Source organism: Pyxicephalus adspersus, chromosome Z, assembly GCF_032062135.1.
Source record: "Pyxicephalus adspersus chromosome Z, UCB_Pads_2.0, whole genome shotgun sequence".
Classification (NCBI taxonomy): domain Eukaryota; kingdom Metazoa; phylum Chordata; class Amphibia; order Anura; family Pyxicephalidae; genus Pyxicephalus; species Pyxicephalus adspersus.
The window spans coordinates 43,963,004-43,985,505 of record NC_092871.1 but is presented as its reverse complement, the minus strand read 5'-3'; the positions used below and the strand labels follow the sequence as shown (position 1 = coordinate 43,985,505).

The 22,502-nt window shown below is 38.3% G+C and overlaps 1 protein-coding gene across 1 annotated transcript in view; it reads left to right on the top strand.

Annotated features, from left to right (window-relative positions):
• Positions 1-21,243, top strand: part of LOC140344309 (vascular endothelial growth factor receptor kdr-like) — a gene marked incomplete in the record, with an annotated part of 140,408 nt that extends 119,165 nt beyond the window's left edge. The window contains 3 exon segments of the mRNA XM_072431382.1: positions 7,675-7,753; positions 9,036-9,136; positions 14,140-21,243. Coding sequence (XP_072287483.1) covers positions 7,675-7,753; positions 9,036-9,136; positions 14,140-14,350 — 391 coding nt within the window.
• Between the last annotated feature and the right edge of the window lie 1,259 nt (positions 21,244-22,502).

Sequence of the window (22,502 nt, the reverse complement as noted above, 5' to 3'; positions counted from 1 at the left end):
CGTTGGTTACTTTTTTACGAACGATTTTTTGCCCAATCGATCGTTCGTCGTTCGATTGGAACGATAAAAATTGGAAGTGTGTACGCACCTTTAAGAACCACTGGTGTTTATCAGAACAACCCTCAGGGGGTTTTTACTGCAGATTAGTCCCAAGGTGTAGCCCTCAGGCACACCGGAGCCAATAGCGATAAAGCATGGTATCCAAATGAAAATATCAGACTCAGGAACAAGACAAAGGTCAGGTGTGACCAGGAATAGGCTGGCTTCGGTAACCAAAAAAGCAGGAGGAGCACAATGAAGCAAAAAAGATTACTAGCCAAACAGGAGAGCCACACCCTAACTGGTCACAGTGCCAACTCTTTGACGAAACTTCAGAAGAGAATACAAAGGGCAGATGGAAAGCGACATGTCAAGTATGACACAAGGATTCACACGGGTAATTTCTTCTAAAATTCAGTATGGATTTGGAATCTCTGTTAGGGTGTTATTGCTGTCTATGTCCCTGTTAAGGTTCACTCTCTCAAGAGCGAAAGATTTGGGAAATGTATAATTTTGAAGTTGTCTTCAGACCAAAACATAAGGAAAGATGTTCTAACAGGAACATCAGTTCACCAGGGCATTCTCACATACTTCCTGTTGTGTTTCTGGGATGGGGGTGGCCAATCTCCCTAAAGAGGACAGTGAAAAAAAAACATGGTTTTAATTGTTCCATCATTAGTCTTAACTTAAAAAAACAAAATTTGCCTTTAGACCAGTTAGTGGTTAGTGAATATAGGTGGTAGAGACAAAGGCCAAATACTATAAAAAATAAAGGTGTCTTGAATCAAATGGGTGCACCCAGCAAATCAAGACACGGATTAGCATCTACAGTGAAACAGATTTGTTGTGAAGTCTCATTTTGGCAAAGCAGTACACCTAATATACAATCACATCTTTGAGTTTTCTTACATGTACAGCAGTGTGGCCAGCTTGTGTGATATGTTACTTGTGCTGTGTTGATTGAGACTACATGATTCTAGTTAGGTTCTTCCTCTTTCAGTACTCTTCAAACTAAACCTGAAAATTGGTCTTTGTTTATGAACTGGGTTAGACTAGATAACACCAAAAAAAGCAAATTATGGGGCGTGTCCTGATGGCGGCGGAGTAAGACGCTTGCATCCCGAGCTCCGTGTTCCGCCTGGGGGAATCTGATCGTGTCAGCGCTGCAGCGCCTTCTTCCTCAGCATTATGGGTCCCAAAACCAAGGGGGCACAGAAGGGACGCTCCGGAGGGGGCAATTTCTCCTCCCGAGGCATTACCAGCTTCTTCCCCACGGGAGGCCGCATGGACCGCGACAAGGCCCCAAAGCCGGGGGCTCGATTTTTGATGTCATCCGACAGGCAGGCACCATCAGTGCGAAGCACGCAACAGAGGGTCGCAATACAGCAGGATCCGGCGGCACAGGGGTCAGATGATTCTAACATCCCACCATCGGAGGTACAACCTGATTCCCCCATCCTCAGCCCCTGTATGTCACCTTCTTCAGCAGCATCCTTAGGCCATAGCCCAGCAAATTTGGATACCGAGCCTTACCTCGGTGCTTTACAGGGTCTACCTGAAACTATACCGAATTCAGAATTGCTCACAGCGGCCTACTCTATATTTGCTAAGCTTCTTGCTGTCCCATCTGATGTTGATATAGAGATAGATCAGATACATAGAACCCTGGGCCCACGCAGTACAAATCCGCAACGCCCTAGAGATGTTATCTGTCGGATTCATTTTTTAAGAACCAAGGAAGATATTATGAAAAAATCTAGAGAATCCACCAATATTGAATACGCTGGGGCACAGATACAATTGCTGCCTGACCTCTCTAAACATACTCTGGATCTTCTCAGGACTCTTAAACCGCTTTTAACAGCTCTTCGTGAACGGAACATATAGATGGGGATTTCCCTTTCATCTCATTATCCGATCGGGAGGTAGAACTCTTGTTCTTCGCGAGCCATCAGACCTGCCTCACATTGTACGGGATCTGCATCTTCCTGATATCCTATTACCTGAATGGCCTACAGCGGCTTCACTTCTCAACAACAAACCAGCGCCATTACAAGCTCCTCCGCGACTTCCGTCTGATAGTTCTCCAAGCACCTCCAGGGGTCATTCTTCGCCTCCTCCTCCTTCCACGACCTAGCCAGTTGCATCGACTTCGCCAACAATTTTTATTGGATCTCGGGACACCTTTAGCATTGTCTTTGGAATTTCTTCCTGCCATCAAAACTTTTCTTTTTGTGTTTTTTTAGGCTACCAAACAATTTTTGTTGGATCTCAGGTTGCCTTCAACATTGTTTTTGGAATTTCTGCCATCCTAATTTTTTCTGTGTTCCTTGGGCTACTAAACACCACCGGAATACCTCTGATCTCAACTTGTTTTATCACCTGCCGTGCCTGACCGAGAGAACAATCCGCTTTTGTATGGAGTCTTGATGTTTCTGTGCTGCCAAGCATCACCGGACTACCTCTGATGTCAACCTATTCTATCACCTGCCGTGCCTGGTTGAGAGCACGGCCCACCTTTAAAGGGAGACTTTATGTTCCTGTGCAAGACGTTTCTCCTCCACGGTGGGACATTCCATATATTGGTAGCTATGTTGAGCGATATTTATCTAGTGTTTATTGATGCAGATTCTGCTGTTTGTTGGATAGTTATTTTTGAATGCCCTTTAGATTTTTTGGTTAATTATGTCTCAGGCCCACTGGGGGGCGTACGAGCTATACTGCTCTCACCTCTCTAGTTGGCCCTATTATGGGCCCTGGGTTGTTGTATCCCTGTTTCCTCAGACTATTTTGGCAGGGACATAGTGAACTGCTTATTTTATGTTGATGTTTTTTTATTTATGCCCTAACCTTTAGTCTTTCTGATTATGGGACTGTTTAGTATTCTGGGCGAATGCCCAGGGATTGCTCATTCCTTATATTGTTTTTGGTTTTGCGGGTTCCCCCGGGTGGGACCCGATGGTATATTTGTCGTTGTCTGTTTGCCTCCCCCTGCTGCGCACAGACACTTCTCCCACATAGGCCCACTGCCTCACCAGGCGGTGATTTGGGATCTTTGGGATCCCGCTTTAATTTTTCACCCCACGGTCGAGGTTTAGCCTGTCTCGCACGTCTGGTGCCCCTTTCTTAGCCCACTTCCCTTGATGTCCTCCATAAAAGAAACAACACAAGTTTTGAGAATCCGCACCCTCAATGTGAAGGGTTTAAAGTGCTATATGCTCAACATAAAGCGAGAGTGAACATTTTACTTTTGCAGGAGACCCATTTTCAATCTACTGGAATCCCCTCTCTCTGCAATCGTTATTATCGAGTCTAGAACTACGGGGGTTTCCATTGCTTTCCATAAAATGTTGCCTTTTCAGATACTTGACTACCGCTCTGATCCAAAGGGCAGATTTCTGATCCTCAAAATTTCTCTTTGGGATAAGAAATTTACACTGGCCTCTTTTTATGCCCCTAATCATCAACCCACTGTGGCCTTTATGCAGTACCTGGCGACTTTGAAAGGGTTCGCCGAGGGATCTATTATAGTGGGTGGCGACCTGATTTGTGTTCTGGATCCCCGGATTGATACCTCCACCGGGAAAACTCTGATATCCTATTCCAAATTGAACTCCCTTCGTTCTAGACTACACGATCTTAGACTAGTAGATATATGGCGCACTTTGCATCCCACCACCAAAGATTATACCTTCTACTCCAACCCACACAACATGTACTCCCCCATAGATTATATTTTGGCAAGCCACTCTATACTTGATTGGAATCCTGTTACTTCTATGGAATCTTGTCCCTGGTCCGACCATTCCTCAGTATCCCTCTCGCTCCAGATTCCTCTAATGGGCCCTAGAGAATGGACATGGAAGTGTACTGACTCCCTGTTTAAGGACTCTATTTGTGTGAAGGCGGTTTTGGAAGCAATTACCAATTTTATAGGGGTCCATGTCTCGGTCCCCACTACCTATGCAATGGGAGGCTATGAAGGCGGTGGTTCGAGGGGTGCTAATTTAACAAGGAACTCGGCTTAAAAGGATCAGATTACAGAATATTACACTTACTAGTGATAAAATTCGCTCCTTGGAAAGCCTACATAAACAAAACATGGCTCCAGCGGTATTTTTAGAACTGACTGCTGCTAGGACTCACCTTTTGAAGCTGTACGACCTAGCATACCAACGCCATTGGGATCGCTTCCGCAAATTAATTTACCAGTATGGGGATAAATGTGGCCGATTTTTAGTGCGAGTCCTAAGGAGATCTTGCGAACTTTTCATAACTACTATGCCGATCTCTATCAAATCCGTCCTGCCCATGTAAGTCCATCCTCCCTACAAGATTATATAACTAAAACAGCCCTTCAGACGTTAGATTCTGAGGTGATATCGCAATTGGAGACTCCGATTTCCCAGGAGGAGGTCTCTGCCGCTTTACGTTATACTCCGACCCTGATGGCTTTACTCCATGGTTTATAAACTCCATGCCCTTAATCTTGTTCCTTTTATGACTAAGGTGTTTTCTTCCATCTCCGTCGATACGCCGTTTCCTCCACAGAGTTTGGAAGCTCATATTACAGTCCTTCCTAAGCCTGGCAAAGACCATACGGTTTGCTCTAATTATAGACCCATATCATTGATTAATGTTGATGCAAACATTTTTTCTAAATTGATAGCCAATAGGTTATCTCCTTTTATGCCCTCATTAATTCATCTGGATCGAAATGGGTTTATATATGGAAGGGAAGCCAGGGACAATACTATTAAGACTATCCTGCTGACCCAATTTGCTAAGTCTACAGGTACTCCTTTGTGCCGACTGTCCATAGACGCTGAGAAGGCCTTTAATAGGGTTTGTTGGGAGTTCATGTATTCAGCGTTACGTCAAGTAGGCCTGGGCCCCAGTATGGTCTCTAGAATTGCTGCATTGTATTCCTCACCCAGGGCCCGGGTGCGGGTCAACGGCACCCTATCTGACTCTTTTGAAATCAAGAATGGTACGAGGCAGGGGTGTCCTCTTTCCCCATTACTATACGCCCTAGTTATGGAACATTTGGCTGTGGCCCTGCGTCGCAATCCGGATGTTAAAGTTAGATAGAAGATACCCATTAAAAACTCTCCTTATACGCAGATGATCTTCTGCTGTATATAACATCCCCTCATGTCACGTTACCTTCGGTGGTGAAGGAATTTGATGAATTCGGATTACTCAGCAACTTCAAGGTAAATTACTCCAAATCCGAACTTCTAAATGTTACCTTAAACTCGACTCAAATGTCTACTATACACAATAATATGTCCTTTCAGATTCGTCCTACTGCCATTAAGTATTTGGGTATGATGATACCATCAGACCCTTCTGCTTTGTTCTCACTTAATTATTCCCATGTATATAGTAAAATTCACTCCGACCTCCAGAAATATGACTCCCTGCCTCTTTCCTGGTTCGCTCGCATAAATACTCTAAAAATGGATATTGTCCCCAGATTGTTATATTTATTCCAAATGGTTCCCATATTTTTACCAACTGCATATCTGCGTAAAATACATAGGTTGTTTTTAAAATTCCTATGGAAGCACCCCAGATTGGCATTCAGCATATTGGTTAAATCTAAATGTAGAGGAGGAGTGGAGGCCCCTGATATTGTCTCCTACTATAGGGCATCCGTCTTAGTGAGCCTGACAGACTGGTTTCACAGCCGGGAGTTGAAGGAATGGGTGCTGCTGGAAGAACTTTTGTCCCCACTGAGCCTCCGGTCTCTACCATGGGTGGACCGGTTGTTATTGCGACTGACCTCCCCCATACCTCCACTTACTATGGATTTATTACGTATTTGGGATATCCTCCTTAGATCGGGCAAATTGTCTACGAGACCGGGGCCCATGACACCATTGTTCGATAATCCAGCATTCCCGCAATGAGGGCTGACAAATTCTTATCTTGGTCCGCCTCCGAACACCGTCACCTAAAGGATATAGTACATAGTGGGCGGGTCCCTTCTTTATCCTCCCTAGACCTTTCATACAGAAGTAAGCTGCTATCCTGGCTTTTGTACAGGCAATTAACGTCTTTTATAGCTTCTTTTACTGATCCATCCTTACTACACAGAAATATGAAGGAATTTGAGCAGTTGGTTAGCTCGCCCGCTCGCCCTCCCTATATTGTCTCAAGGCTATATGTGCTACTCACACAAAATCCTGAGTCTATAGCCCCTATATATACCAGATATTGGGAGAGGGAATTGACTGGTCTCATAACTGCAGACGACTGGGAAACATCGTTTACCCTCACACACAAGCTGGCATTAACGTGTAAAGCCCAGGAGGTTAACTATAAAATTTTATCCAGATGGTATTGTTGTCCTGTGGTTCTGCATAGAATATCTCCCACAAACTCGGATTGCTGTTGGTGATGCCGGTCGCATAGGGGACAAAGCTTCATATTTGGTGGGAATGCTCAATGATATCTCGTTTCTGGGATCTAATTATTCAGATATTTAATGACCGCTCCGGTTCTACCGTACCCAACACCCCTAGTGTGGCTCTCATATCCATGATCCCGGGCTCGCTTAAAAGTATTAAAAGAGGTGCCCTACGTAATTTTCTTACTGCAGCTAGGGTTTGTATACCGAGATTGTAGAGGTGGCCTGTTGCTCCTTCTATAGCTGAATGGGTATCCGAACTTATGGAAATGCTGGTGGCGGAAGATGATGACAGAATGGAACACATTAAAATTGTTTGGTCCACATGGGATTGGTTTAAAGAATCTCCCCGACTTCAAATGTATTTATCTTAATGTTCTTGTATGTTTGTTGGCCACTATCTTTGTATTCAGGGTTTTTTATATTTCCTCCAACCTGGTGTGGTGTACATTCTCTTTTCCCCTTCCCTTCCCAACCCTCCCCCCTTGGGCTGCTTTGTTCGTTTTATTATTGTTCTTTGCTAAGGAATGTTTACACACATATATATCGATATAGGTGGTTTAAGATTGTTGGAGCATTATTTATGTTCTATACTTTCATGAGCATTTATGTTATTTTCTGTATATTTGTGCTGATTTATCCTATTCTGATTCCTGAGGGCTTTGACAGATTATTACTATGTTTCTCAGATATATGCTGTATCTAGGATGTGTATTTTATGCTCATACGAAATCAATGCCGTTACGGGTTAATAAGATCTCTGTGTTTTATGTTTTAATGTTTGCTATGTATGTTTGTTTTACTTTTCTGTGAAAACTCAATAAAGTTGATTGACACAAAAAAGCAAATTCTTTTAGTACTTTGTGTAAAGTTCACTAAAGATCTCTTTCAAGACAAGTTCATTTGCATTGGAAAATGCAGTTTAAATTGTTTTTAATAATTTGAGTCATCATCTGTACAAGCTGCTTGATATAATTGCTTTCATATGTTACTATGACTAGCACATACTGTACACAAATCAATAATTTAATTGCTTAGCAAAGCATTATAATCATTTAGAATTTTTGCTTGCTACTAGTAAACAAATTTGCAAACTGTTATGAACAGGAATAAAGAAAAAACATGACATTTTGAACACTTGACTTTGTTAAAAGGGAATTAGGAAGATTATTAAAGAAACGTGGGTGTTGGGCTCATCCTGTGTCCCATCTTGGTTTTAGAAACAATAACAAGAATCGACCACTGAGTGTGAAGACATTTGACGAGGTGCCAGTGGGAAAGGACAAAGTACTCAACGAGGTAAACACATTTGCAGAAACAAAGCGACTGGGGTGAGCACGCTGTTTTTATCTAGAAGAATCCTGCAAGTATAAGCACACTACACAAGAACCCAGAAACCTGCTCCCAGAAGGCCCCACAAACATCTGGCAGTAGGAGAAACCAAAACATTCACATGTCAGAGACCTTTAAAAAACATATGACTTATTAGTTGAAGTGAAGTTTATGTAGTTCGGTTAGTTGTAGGCATGAGATTGTTACTTTATTGCGCTGGTATCTTCAGTGGCTAACCATAAGCTGTGCAGACACTTTGAGCTATCTTATATCTGGCAAATATTGGCTGTCTGCAGTGGATTTTTTTCAACCAGTCATTAATGATTCACAAGTTTCGTCACAATCAGTCAGAAAAAGCATTGTTGTTTATGCCACAATCACTGCACAGGACATTATACACTGGTTGATTCTTTTTAATAACTTCAGATTTATATCTAACCTTAGTAAATATGCCAGTGAAATCCTACCAACGACTGCCAATATAGTCTTACGGGTTTATTCAGCAAGGCAAATAGCACCATACACAATGCAATCAAATTTCAATTTGTTTTCAATAAATTCCTTTTGATGTACTTGGCCAATGCATTTTGCAATGTTACATTGTTAAAGTAAATAGGCCCATTGATGTAAGGAGATGCTTACATTTAGGCTGGCTATAGATATTAGATGGATATACTTGGTTTTAAATCAGATTGTTACTGGATCTTTCTTTTTTTTGCCAAGGTCATAATTTAAACCCTGTAGGTTCAGACTAATATCTGCCAGCTATTAAGGATAGGTTGTTTGTTAGGCAAATAAGAAACCTTTCCTGATCAGTATTGTGTCCTCCCCCACCCAATTGCAAGATATACAATTGGCATCTGCCCACACCATTTCCTGTCCTGCATAGCAATAAGCAAAAATAATCACCTGAGCGTAGAATTTGTATTTGTGGAGCTTCTTGAAGATCCCTACGAAGAGTCAGTTATGCCTGTCAATATGCTTTTCCCTACTTTTAATAATACATTTTTTTAGGACAACTAGACTAACAAAAGTGACAGCTTTTTTGGTTTTGCGGTTTGGTTTATTTCTATCATTTACTGTTTGGGTTGTTTGATACCGCTTTTGATTGTTCACCAGTATGAAAAGCAATTTGAGGCTTTTATCATTTAACATTTTGTCAAACCTTTGTATTTGACATTCTGCGTAAACTGGCTATAATAGCAATGTCTGGCAATCATTATTTATCATGCCTGTATTTCTATCACAGGAAGGGGAGTCTGACAGTGGGATGGTTCTGTCCTCTGTGGAAATGAAAAATCTGAAACGACAAGAGACACGCTCATGGCCATTTGGAATAATTGCTCATGCGTAAGTGAATCCAATAAACAGCACCTGCAGTAGGGTTTAAAGAACAGCTAAAGCTAAAGCTGAACAATGAAAATTCTTAAATCAATCATGGTCATTAGTGTAAATTCTAACTATTACCCTAGAAAGCAAAGAACCAGGCTCCAGTATTTGATTGTACTTGAGTACTTTCAGACTCGGTATACCATCTGTATCTTTCGTTGTCTTTTTTGGAAGCAAACAGTTGTGATATTATATGACCAGCAGTACTGCTGGTTTTCTGATTCTGATATTGTTCCTGGTTACCTGCACACAGGTCATTGTATGATTCTGCACCTAAAGGAAAAAGTGTTCCCCTTAAGGCTATATGAGTTATATTTAAATTTGTTTTACACTAATAAAAATGCATGGTAAAATAAAGTCAGGCATCCTTTTAGTGTCCCACTATCGTACTGTTATTATTATACATAAAAAATCCTGCTTTTCTATCTATGTAATTGGATACACCCTAATACATATACCCACCCACAGCTTACTAATCCCCTCTTTAACTCAGCTGCTGCCCTGTTTGTCAATGTTGCTTCTGCAAAGGTCCTCTGAAAAAAATTGACTTTCTAGGCATACCATGTGGTGGCTCTTAGACATTGTGATTGGCTGCTCAGGCAAATAACACTGCATTATATTGAACAGGGTGGTGGCCCTTATTTTTCCCATACCTGGAAGTACTAGCAGTGGGAAACATGATGGAGTCTTTAATACACATTGGCAGGTTTTATTTCTTTGATTAAAGAAACATATTCAGTAAATTCGTGTAAGTTTGCATAAATGCAACACCCTTAAACACAGGTAAATAAAGCTTTAGCGTACATGCATTCTGAGAAAAGTTTCACCGAAACCAAATATGTGCATGTTGAACCAGCTGTGTGTTTTAGTCATTGGCTGTTGATTAAACTGTGATTATCCAACTATACGCTATCACCTAATCTCCTAAAACATTAGTTGTAATATATATTTACTGTACAGTTAAAGTTGAGCTCCAGGCAGATACAAAAACAGCAGTTCTTGCAGGCACAGTATGTGTGTATTAAGTACACTTATAAAAGCAACTAGAGCATTAAGTACCTTAATAACAGCCTTATGCAATCCACTGTGCAGCAAAGCTCAGAATTCCAGCCTTAATACTTAATTATGATCTGCTATGATCTATATCAGCAGGTTGTACTGTGTATATTATGATCTGTCTAAGTTTACTTTAAAACCAGTTAGCTAAAATAATGGTATTCTCACAAAGTCCAAAAGCTACAGAAAGTTAAAGAGCTGGGACAATATCAGTCAGGAGTTACGCATTAGAAGAATACCTCAAAGACGTTTACCCTGGATATATTTCAGACATTTTCTATAGCTGACGCTAAAGCTACTTGAGGATCGTTACAGGGATTATTATGTTTGTCATTCTTCGGCCAGATCCCACTGTTCTTATGACTTGTGGGGAGTTCGCTTTTTTTATCTGGCAAACTAACTAAAGCTTCAAGTCACTGGATGCTGGAGCCAAATAAAACCAGATCAAAATCTGATATCCCTATAGAAATGTTCAACAAATTCTTCAGTTTTATATGATTTCTGTGGTGATAGCTGGTATAATGATTTGTGCTGGATGCATACATTAAGTTATCACGTACATCCACTACATTGCTGTATGCTGGGCAGTAATGTATATTCATGCACATGTAATTTAGAAAACTCCATCCTCCAGTACAAACAACATCTGCACCAACATGCAAATGGTCAAGCAATGTGTGATGAGGATACAAAGAAAGAAAAATAGTAATATGTCAAAAGAAGCAAAGTATTGCATCTTTCATATTATTGTACACCCATATGTATTTATATTTTAGAAAGCATTTGAGATCTGAAATAATTGCTATTATAAATTCACTTCCAGACAGAGATTGAATGCAAAGACAAATAATATTTCCTTCATGTGTAGTGTCTTGGAGTAGATAAAGCCACTTGAGATAGTAATGCACATGGTAGCAAGTAGTTAGGTGATGAGACAATGGGGCTGATTTATTAAAGCTCTCCAAGGCTGTTGGATATTTGGATATCAATGGATATTTGCTAGCAAATGTTTTGAATCCTGGATGAGATCCATTCCAGGTTTGCTGGATCACCCAGTTTCACTGATGAAAATGTATCCTCTCCAGCCCTGGAGAGCTTTAATAAAGCAGGCCCTTTGAGAATGAACCTGTTCTAGACCATGCAGTGCAGAGTTCTTTACAAATCTAGTTCACCTTCTCTTTGTTTTCCCACTTTTCATCCACTGCTACAAACCAGGGAAAGAAGCAAGTCAATCCTAGTCATAGTTTACACAGTGCCCGAGACTCTCTCCTCAACCTCATGTGACAGTTCTGGTGTTGAAGCAACAAATTGCCAAGCAATACTAGCCCATGTCCTTCTCTTTTGACATATTTCTTTAAAAGACAACAAATGCATTATTATGCTTTATCATAAGTATGTGTAATAAATATGTATTAAAGTGTGCCTATTGACTCACATAACTAAGTATAACATGCATAAACAGACAATATCATTATTCCACAGGATTCTCGAAACCCAGGGTGCCTTATAGTGCAAATGCTGGGTAAAGCTCAAATGGAGTGGTTTAACCCCCAAACTTCCACCCCTCCTTCGCTATTGATGCAAATCATTGCATTTAATGGGCAATTTAGAATAACAGGGGTAAGAGGAAAAGGACCAAAACATGAATTTGCAAAGCTCTGGTAGTAATTTGTAAAATGATTACCCATGTTTTTGAGATTTTTGGGATCCTGCTGCACTATGGAAACAATGTTTGTGAGTTTAGGCAATTTTTGATGTAAATGTTCCCACTGGGCTGATACCCATTCATTTTTGTTCTGATGGCACCTGTCACTAGAAATGTAACTAAAACCTACATCAAATATAAAATTGTCATACAAATTCACACAAAGCTAATGACATTTGCATTGCTGTGCATTATTTAAAAATTCAGTTTACTGCATCGTAATGTATCCTAGGGCCTTTAGAAAAGATTGGTAACACAGCAGATTTTTCATGCAATATACCATATTACCAGCAGACAGATGTGGCATTTTTAAAATGTTTGGAGTAAGTTTTTTTGTAAGCATCCATCAAAACGCATGTCAGTATGTGAAAATGCATGCCATAATGATTGTTTTCAAAAATACATTTTCACAGCATAACAATAAAGTTAGATCTAAAATAAGTTATTCTGTATTTGAGGGTAGAAGATAAGGCAGAATTTAACTTTTAATCCAATCCCATAATCAGCAAACCTAATGAAGGTTATTTTTTAAATGGCAATTTAGTCATTTAAAAGGCTGGTATGCAGTCCATCTATCCTAAACCCTTAAATACTTTACCATATTTTCCCATTGCGGTTAAAAGCAGTCAGGATAATGTTTAATTGCATTTCAGTTATGTCATAATGTAAGGTACCCTGGCCAATATCCAGCACTTACTTGGCTCTCTGCCTGCGGCTGTCTGAAAACTTCTAATTCTTGGTACACAGAACAGTCATGCACAAGCTTTATCTTCTTTTGCAACAGATGAAAGTGTAAGAATTTAAAACAAATTAATAGACTCTTTCCAGGCTTGACTTGTGAGCAAAAGGCCACCTTGCTCCCAAACGATGTGATGACAGTGCTTTTAATGCCATAATTGCAGAAATATGTGACTAGCTGTCATTTCTAGCACAGAGCAGAGTTAGAGTTTAATGTCATAGTTCTAGGACAAGGTCCTTCATAGTTCACAAAACAAAATAAGTGTGGCTTATATCAGTGAAAATCTGTGCTTAAAAACACTTTACAAAAACACTAATAATAGTAATAATATTTGTTTTACACTTTCTTGATTATTAGTCTAAAAAAATATTTGACAACACTAACTAGTGTGTTTATAAACCTGTACCAGCATCTTCAATTCCACATAACCTGCCGAACTTGTTAGTTGTTTACCAACGGACCTTAACCAGGATTATAGGAAAACTTGTACCCTAATGAAGTTTTAGTATTTTAGTAATCCAGTTGATCACCTAGCAAACTTCATACCTTTTTAAATGTATACCTGTGTATAATTCAGGTGCATCACAACACCTTAAATGTTTAAGGTTTTACAGTTGTTTTGAATCAGAAAATCTTGTCCTATGCTGCAGAAAATTGTTGTTTGTGGGGAAGCAGTGGTCTCTGTGTAGAGGTCTAGCACATGCTGAGTGAGAAATAGAGCTGTCCAAGCAACAAGGGCAATGGCTTTAAGACATGGAAAATCAGAAGGGGTATTAAGATTATTCTCTATTGATCAGCAGAAATAAGACCATGTCCTATTCCTTTATAGAAACTTAGTTGGGTTTGCACTGTTCAGTGAATGTTCATTTTAGACATAATAATCTGAGGCCTTTATGTATGAGTATCTTTCTACATGCTTGCAGTGTTAATTTTGTGAATGTTCTGTTTTCCTGACAGGCAGTAAGAGTAAAGTACTGCAAGGTACTTTCTAAAGAATAGATAATAATGAACTAAGAAACTGCCACTTAAACAACGCAACAGTGGTTTAGCAGTGCAGATTTCAATCATCACAAAGGACACCTAAGTGCATGCAGTATGAATGCACTCCTTATATTTGGTTGTCCTGAGTCTGTATGTTAGCTCTACCGTTTAATTGCTTTATACCCAAAAGGGTTGTCCTTCTGCCTGTAGTGATGTCCATGGCCAATAGGCTGCTTTTGCAGTAACAAATGGAATTTATTTTTCTTTTTTACATTGAAAAAGAATATGTTGTTGTTTTACAAACTAAAAAAAAGAATTAGTTGAATAAGTTGTCATGGCATCTTTAACCTTGTTTCACCCCTCCTAGTAACAAAGCAGTAGCTAGGTCTCACAAACCACACTCTAAATAGGTTTTGGCTGGTCTCTACTCATAAAGGAAAATTCATTGCTAGTTTAACTTTTCCTTTGTTTTTCTCCCCACAGAATGAAAGCAGTAAGCAAAAGCAAGGAGTCTGTGCTTACCGAAAATGAGAGAAATCTTGTGAAGTATCAGCCATCTAGCCAAATCGAAGAATACCCTCAAGACCTCACACTTGAAGAGTTTGTTCTTATGCCAATGGATATGAACCTTGAGTGTCACAGCCCCCCACCAGATTATAACTCAGTCATTCATTATTCTGCTCCTCCAGTGTAGCAAATGGGGCAGTTCAGTTATTGCTGGTTCAACTAACAGCTTCTTTTCTAATACAGCCAAATGTAAAAAAAACTTCACAGATCTATGACTGCCTAAGTGTTGGATACAAGGTATTGCCCTGTTAGGTGTGGCTGAAAAAAGTACAAAAATTTACTGGGTATTTTTTTTAGAAAAAGCTTATTTCACAGAGATAGAAGCACCAAAATGAGCATATGTTATTTATAAAAGCACAATATTTAAGACTGAATGCTGTTACTAACATAAAGATAATGTGTCTATTTGGAATGTTATATATTTACACTTTACTGCAGCTTTTCGGTATAGTTTTCAAGGATAAAAAGTAACCAGGATTTTCTTTATCAGTACACCAAATACAAGCTACTATAGTGGATTTCCATGGTAAATCTGTGACAGTAGTTTACTTTTACTATTGGATAGCTGTGAACTTTATGACTTTTTAGGGTATTTTTCAAAGATTCTTATTTTGTGTTTTTCAGCATGATAACAATGGCAGCAAAACGTCATGTTAACTAGTGTTTATAGGTGGAGGATGTCTGAGCCAAAATTGTGTCACTTACTGCTGTATTTCTGTGACAATGTGGGAACATTATAGCATCCCTAGAGATTAATGTGGATTCTAAAACATATGCAGCGCTAGTAACCAAAACCCCAAGCTTTTCATTTCAAACCATCTTGTTTCTAGGACTCAAGTGGTGGTCTTGCTTGTAAGACATAAGATGGTTACCCAGTCCATTCAACAGATTATTAGACTTGGTTTCTCCACATTGCACAGTGTGAATTCATTGATATTGACACATTTGTGCAGTGACCTCTACTTCAGTTAAACATTTTATATATTTATTAGTCATTTTATATCTTATGGTAATTTATCACATTTTGGACCTTTGTTTGATTTCATAAAACTGATGGATGGTCAAGAGAAACAACTGGGTTGTACTGTGTATTGAGTTCTACACTGTGTGACCAAAACATTTTAAAACAGGGTTAAATGCCAACACATGTATGCCAGAAATGAATCTTCTTGGACTCATTAGCATACCATCTTCATTTAGAATTGCTAATTCATATAATGGTCAAAAGGGTTTCCCTTTGTTCTGTTTACTGTTAGGAAAGCCAAAACCTAAAACAGAGATTTATAGACAGGAGTACTTGTAATGGTCAATATATTATTTTACAAGTATCTAAAAACAAGTAACAATGGCTGTATTCTATCTTCAATAGTTGACAATACTCAATTGAGCATAAATTCAGGTCTGGTGGCACAGACTAGAACAATAATTCTGGGTTTGGTGTTTGACCATCTGCCAGTGTTTCTAATCTATGTGATAACAGCTTTTATTTATCAAAATCTAAACTAAATTCATAAACAAAATGCCAAATAGTCTTTACTCTCATGGTTTTGGTTATGGGTAAACACATATAACTAAATATACTCAACAGAACATAAACTGCATCTAGATGAGTTTTTATAAAGTGATAAAAGCTATAAAGTTTAATAGTTTTATGAATAATCTAGTGGGGTAAAATTATAATATGATATGCAGGGTGCAAAAATCCATAACAACAAAACAAATTATCTTACTGTAGTGAGATGAGCTATAATACTATACAGTGTAGACTGTTATGAGTTACAGCAATTTGAACTGTCATCGTTGCCCTTTCCAAAGCCTTAAGGAATGTCTCTGACCACATGCTTTCTTTACAGACAGGGTTATGTGTAGTTTACAAAACAGTACTAAAATAATCTTTTTAGTAGATCTCCTTAATGTAGTATACCGGCATCTTTAGTGTTTAGAAAATCATATTGCACTCATCATACTACATATTGCATACTACATCATAATATTTTATCATCATCACCATTACACCCTTTTAGAGCAACCAGCACTGTATAAGTTGGAGAACCAAAAAAATTGTCAGTGTAGCAAAAAAAGGATGAAAAGTATATGTTACTTAAGAAATATTGAACAAAAACATGGTTCGTTGATAGTTTACTTTAGCTCTTCAAAGCCCTCAGACACCCTGATGTTCATGGGTCTGTATGTTTAAATTTATTTTGTAAAACCATATTGGATAATGCAATATATGAAGTATTATAAGCAGTTTTGTATATTACTAATATTCTTTGGTCTATTTGTAATTTAAATATTGTACCCCCCACCCGCCCAATGATGTATAAAATTTATATGGCATTGTTGTTATTACCTTATGGCATACTCTGTTTTAATATTTCGCTATATGTGAAGAAGGAAAGACTGGCTTATCCTACAATGATAGGCATTCTGTTTTTTTATTTCCATTGCAGTAAAGTCAATGTTGTTGGTTCACTGAAGGAGAAAAGAATGTTTACTAAGTAAAATTAATGTTTGGTTAGTTTGGAGAGTGAAGATTAAGCTTTGTACATATTAAACAACCAATGCAAAGCAAAATCTCCTGCTTGTTTATTAAAATTTTCTTGCACATGATTGGCTATACAAAGTGAAAACATTTTCTCTTTATTCACTTTGCTAAGTGAATGTTGGCTTCTTTCAGTTTCAGTTTCTCACTCCCAATGACTAAACACAGAGACACATGAGAATTCTAAAAAAGGATATCATAAACAGCTTGATAAGTAAAGGGAGTAGCAGAAACCATTACCTATGTTGATCTTATCTTTTGACCACTGTTATGTTCAATATCAGATTTTGAAATGTCAAACTTGTTTTGTCAAGTTTACTTTCATTGTTTCATTGTTTCACTGTTTAATAACTCGGAGTGCTTTGAGGTAATTGTATTAAACAAAAATTCTAGGCATTGAATCGAAAATGATCTTAGCCATGAATTAATTTTTATTCAGTATGAATTTCTTCTCAAATACTTCATCCATTCCATTTGCTTCTTGCACTTTATCTAACTATCTGACTAAACACAGCTTTTGCCTGATATACTGTGTAATGAAAAACTTTTCTTATTAAATGTTTTTTTTTTTATATGATTCATTCCTACCTTTTCCAGGAAGTTGCAGAGTTATAAAAGAGTTTTTCATAGGTCAGCTGCTTTTATTTCCCCTTCCCAACAGCACAAACTTTGTTTTGTTACCATAATGCTGAATTTAACTGCAAAGATAATGCCCAATGCATGGGTATGGAGCAACATGTGACTCCCTCTGTGTATCAGCTCTGGGCCTGTCACCAAGCACCAGTGCTGTCACATGGAAAAGTATCTGGTTCTGTCTAAGGTAAGTCAGAGATGTTTGCATGCAGTTGCATTTGTGTGGAGGTTGTGGCATGGTTCCTTGAAGCAAAATGTTGCTTTTGGCTATGCTAATGGAAGAAAGAACACCACTGCAAACACAAGGGCAATGGAGTTACTAATTGGGCTGTTTTTTTCAGATCACATGTCTGAAAGGGGCTGTAGGCTGATTATTGACTCCCATAGGTCTCTCTGCCTGAGGGCTAACCAGTTGATAAACATCAGTTGAGTCATTATTGTAATTTAATTCACTAACCTGAAGCAAGAATACATAATTTTGACCTAATCTGCATGCTTGTTCTGGATCAGGGACTCAATGTGCTAAAGCCAGAAGAGACTAGTGGTATAAATAAGCTTTTAGCAACAGGATTTTAGCTATAGTCCGGGACAGAATATATGATGTTAGGACAATAGACATGCTAGTATCTAAAGTCAGTTACATCAGTACTAATAAACAAGTCCAGTAATTAACTGCACAGTATTAAATGTGTTTTAAAAATATACACTTCACCACTCTGTTGTGTGATTCAAAATTGTCAGGAAGGTGTAGTAGGGCTTTGAAGTGAAGCAAGTCTTTTGCTGAGATTTGTTATATAATTCTCTTTTAGCCACATACTAGTTGGGTATTAGTTGGGTATAATAAACCATGCAGGAAACCATGCTCTACTCACTGAAGTATTGTACAGTTTATTAAGGTTTTTTGCAAGTTGTTTTGCGTCATTTCTCAGGGAGTTAATCAAGGGAAAGTTTATTTACTAGAGCTTAAAGTAAAGTTTGTCACAACAGCATTTTATTGTAACTTTATTAATAGAGGATATGTGGAATGAAATTTGCAGTGCAAATTTTCAGATCATTACTATAAATCGTATTCGCACACAAGTCAAACACACAACTAGAAATGACCAAATAAATATAATTATAATATATCTAACATATTAATAGAGCATTTACATAGATATTTTTTTGCATTTCTCCTTTTTTAATCATTGTTTTCTAACTTCAAACTACATTTTATATACAGTATTTTGTACATATACTAGTATATGCAATATAGAATTAAGCAACTAACAGGTATATTTCCATTTGTGCCTTAATAAATCTACAACAAGTCCAATAAGTTTAGAATGTGGAGGACTACACAGGCAATTAGGGTCCTGTATAAACCTGCACTATTTCACTCACCACAATGCAAAATAGTTCAATACCATGAGTTGTAATGCTCTGCAATACATGTGCATCAGAGGTATGTTCTTTTAAGGCACAGTAACACACTAATGCATGTACCCTAAACAACAATGTAATGCAGTAAAGAACAGGTTAATGCATTACATACAAGAAAGTTGGGGTGTAACCTCTGAGAGATGTAGTGTCTGTAACAGAAAGTCATATATCTGGCATTAAATGCCTTTTGAGTCATTGACTAGGACATTCCTAATATACAGGAATTGGGTCTTTGATCAGCATTCGACCAGCATATTAGCCATTCAAATAGGGTTTTCAGAAGGAGAGGTCAGCAACAACAGCCTAAATAATTTTCAGTATAGGTTTTCCATAAAAACAAGAATGGCATAAATTACTCCTCACAGGTTTAAAGTCTCATTCATACCAGGTGTGTTGTCACCAAAGAAGGCTTTCTGCATAGGTAACATAGTCTATGGCCTAAAGCAGGGGTCGGCAAAGTTTCATGGCCACTAGGCCAGTTATGGAGTGGGCAGAAGCACACTAGGCCGGGCCCGCCCTATTGGCTGCACCCACCACCAGGGAACGCCCCCTGAATTAAAATCCCTCTCTCCGTATGCATTGCGGAGGAGAGGGATTTACCTTCAGGGAGCTTTCTCTATTTACCACAGCGGCGGAAGTATCAACGCCGGCCGCTGTAAATAGGAGAGCAACTTCAAGGGGGCGGCTCCGGAGCATTAGGCTGGTACGAACTACCGGATCTGGCCTTAAGGCCAGAGTTTGCCGACCCCTGGCCTAGAAAGACAACGGTCACCAGGGGCCACACACTGTCACCCACACTTTGGCTGCCCTAATTGTTCAAGCAATCTGTGATCTTTTTGTTGCTGCCATTTTTAATGGTAGAATGATATGCTGTACAGTTACACACAGTTTAACCTGCTAAGTGTCAATACACCTGACTATCCACAATGTCTAAGGCTTCTACGGCTTTTGCCTAGATTGTCTTGTTCATGATCTAGTTCTGCATCTAGAAATAAAATGCTAGCCGACCTAGGTGATAGTCTGTCTCTTTTAGCCTATCTGTCTTTCTCTGCTTGTGTGGTTTCTTCATATGATACTAAATCTTGCGAAGTGCACGTAGTTGGGGCTTTTTTAGAAAAAATATATAGAAGAGATAATACCAATCTTTTTTCAAAATCAGCACATTTACACCAACACTTTATTTTCACGTGCACTGGAAAAAATGTATAATTCCATTCATGACAACTAAATAGGGTCCCAAAAATGGAATGCAATACAACAACTACATATATGCACTTTCCACAAACTCTGTAACTGTATACTGAGGGTAAATTTGTCATACTTATGCACACTAATGAGCAAAATATTATGTAATTTTAACACTACTTTTTATTTGGTGGTATACCAATGCCTTCCATTTTATTTTATCAACATCTTTATTTGAAAACAAAACCTTCAATATACCCTGTCCATATTAGCTTTTAGAACTGTCCTTTCTTTGGAAAAAAATGAACATAAACTTCCTCTCCCAACAACTTCAGCCCCTTTTTTAAGCCTACATTATATGTCCTATCTTTATAATAATAAAACAGAATTTTAAACCCGAGGTGGAATAGTTTAGGTAGTAGTTTAGTAGTGTAATTTGCAGTTGCTTGTTATGATTACTGTTAAATCTCCCTCTACCCCACTCCTATCCTAACAACTGTTCCCAATTAGATGGATGAATGACATAGAAATGTGATTAGATATTTTCCATGTCACCAACCTAATATGAGATATTTAGATTGCATTTTAAATAGGGGAACTGGGAGTCTGGTGTACATTTAAGCATCTGCTGGTGGTGGGAATTGCTCCCTTGGTCACAAACAAGTGTCAAGACTCAACAGGTGATAGGATTCTGCTCAGTTATACCCCAAACTACAAATGGAGGTTTGGTCAGAATTTCAGTTGTATTGCAAAACTACCTTATCATGCATAAAGTAACTACTAAAGACATTTTTATCTGATATTTGTCTTTATATTTACAGATGTATAATGTCACACTTTTTTAAGTGTTTATGCTGTAAAACCTTTAACAATGTGTTATTGACATTTTATAGTCAAAACTGTTATAACCACTAGTTTAAGTATTCAATGCAACACTAATTATTTCCACTGAATTAAGTTTTTTGGTGAAAAGAATAAATTAACCTTTATACATGGCATATAATATTTGTACATCTATATGAAAACCAAAACAATGACAGTATATAGTTTTATGTGGACTGGATGTCAGTCTGTTATGATGGTGGCTTGTGGCTTGATACTGGTCTCTCCACAAGCTTCAAGGCTTTAGAAATGTATGCACTGAAATATTGTAAGCTTTTATATGTAGTCGTAAAATGTATTTTATCTATTAACCTGAACAAATTAAAGAAAATAAATTTATATATTTATACAGACCTAACTCTCCATGTTATGTTTGTTCTCTGATATTTTTTGTAATGATGGTCCAGTTATAATAACGTTTTCTGTGTTCTTTTTAATGCTCCTTCCCTATTTAGTAGTCCTCCCCACATTATTGCTTTTTCAGGTTTTAGTGGTTGCCTTTTAGAATTTTGGCCTAGTCTGATTGTAACATTGTAGGAGGGAGAGGGAAAACACTTTAAAGCCCCAAGGGGAAAACTAAAACCAAAATATGTTTTTAGTTGCTTCTATCACTCAAGATAATAAAGTCCAAGGCACAATGAGGTTTGTGTACAAACAGGGTCAATTCTAGGCTGAAGCTGTGTACACACGTTAGATCATTGCTGGAAACAATCTTTCTTGATCATCAACTTGACTGATGAAGGAATGAGCACTGTACACACAGCGTCCACTGTGTTATATGGAGTGGGAAGGGGGAAGACAAGCGAGCAGCATCCTACTGTGCTCTCCTTCCCTATCTTTTATGGTGGTTATTCCTGATTGTAAATCATAGCATCCTTACATCAGTATCAGATTATGGAGTGAAATTATGAGGCTTTTTTGCATGCCCTGTCAACACTTCCATAGAATTAGTTTACTGTCAAGGTTGTGTAAAATCCCATGTATAAAATGATCTCAAAATAGAATTATAGGAGTATGCAGGAACCCAGCATGAAGTGAAGTTTTATTTTAAATTACACAAGTATAATTCATTTTTCTACACAAGAAAACAAGTTCATGCAAAAGTAATGACTTGTACTTGTACTCCCTTACATTGATAGTTAGTGAAAACATGCCCCGTACACTATTGAATAGTGTTGATGTGCCCTCTAATATTCGTGGTCAGTAAAAAAAAAATGAAGGTTAGTGGCCATTGGAATAGACCCCTCTTACATTTATAGTGAAAAAAAATACCGCATCACATTTTCGCTAAGAGGAAAAGTACCCTCTCTAAGAGGAAAAGCACCTGATAAGTACCATCTCACACTGGTGGTAAAAGCCCCTTATATTGGTGGTCAGTGGGAGAAAGATATTCCCATACATTTGTTGTCGAAGATTGAAAGAATTACCTTTACATTGGTGGCCAGTGAATTGAAGAACTCCCTGTACATTGGTGGTCATTGGGATGAATATCCCTTATAATAGGTGGTCAGTAGTTGAAGGAATTTAAAAAAAGATATAATGGACCTATGTCTTTTTTTAACCTAACCTATATAATGAGGAGTACAGTTCTCACCCATTTAGGATAAAGAGC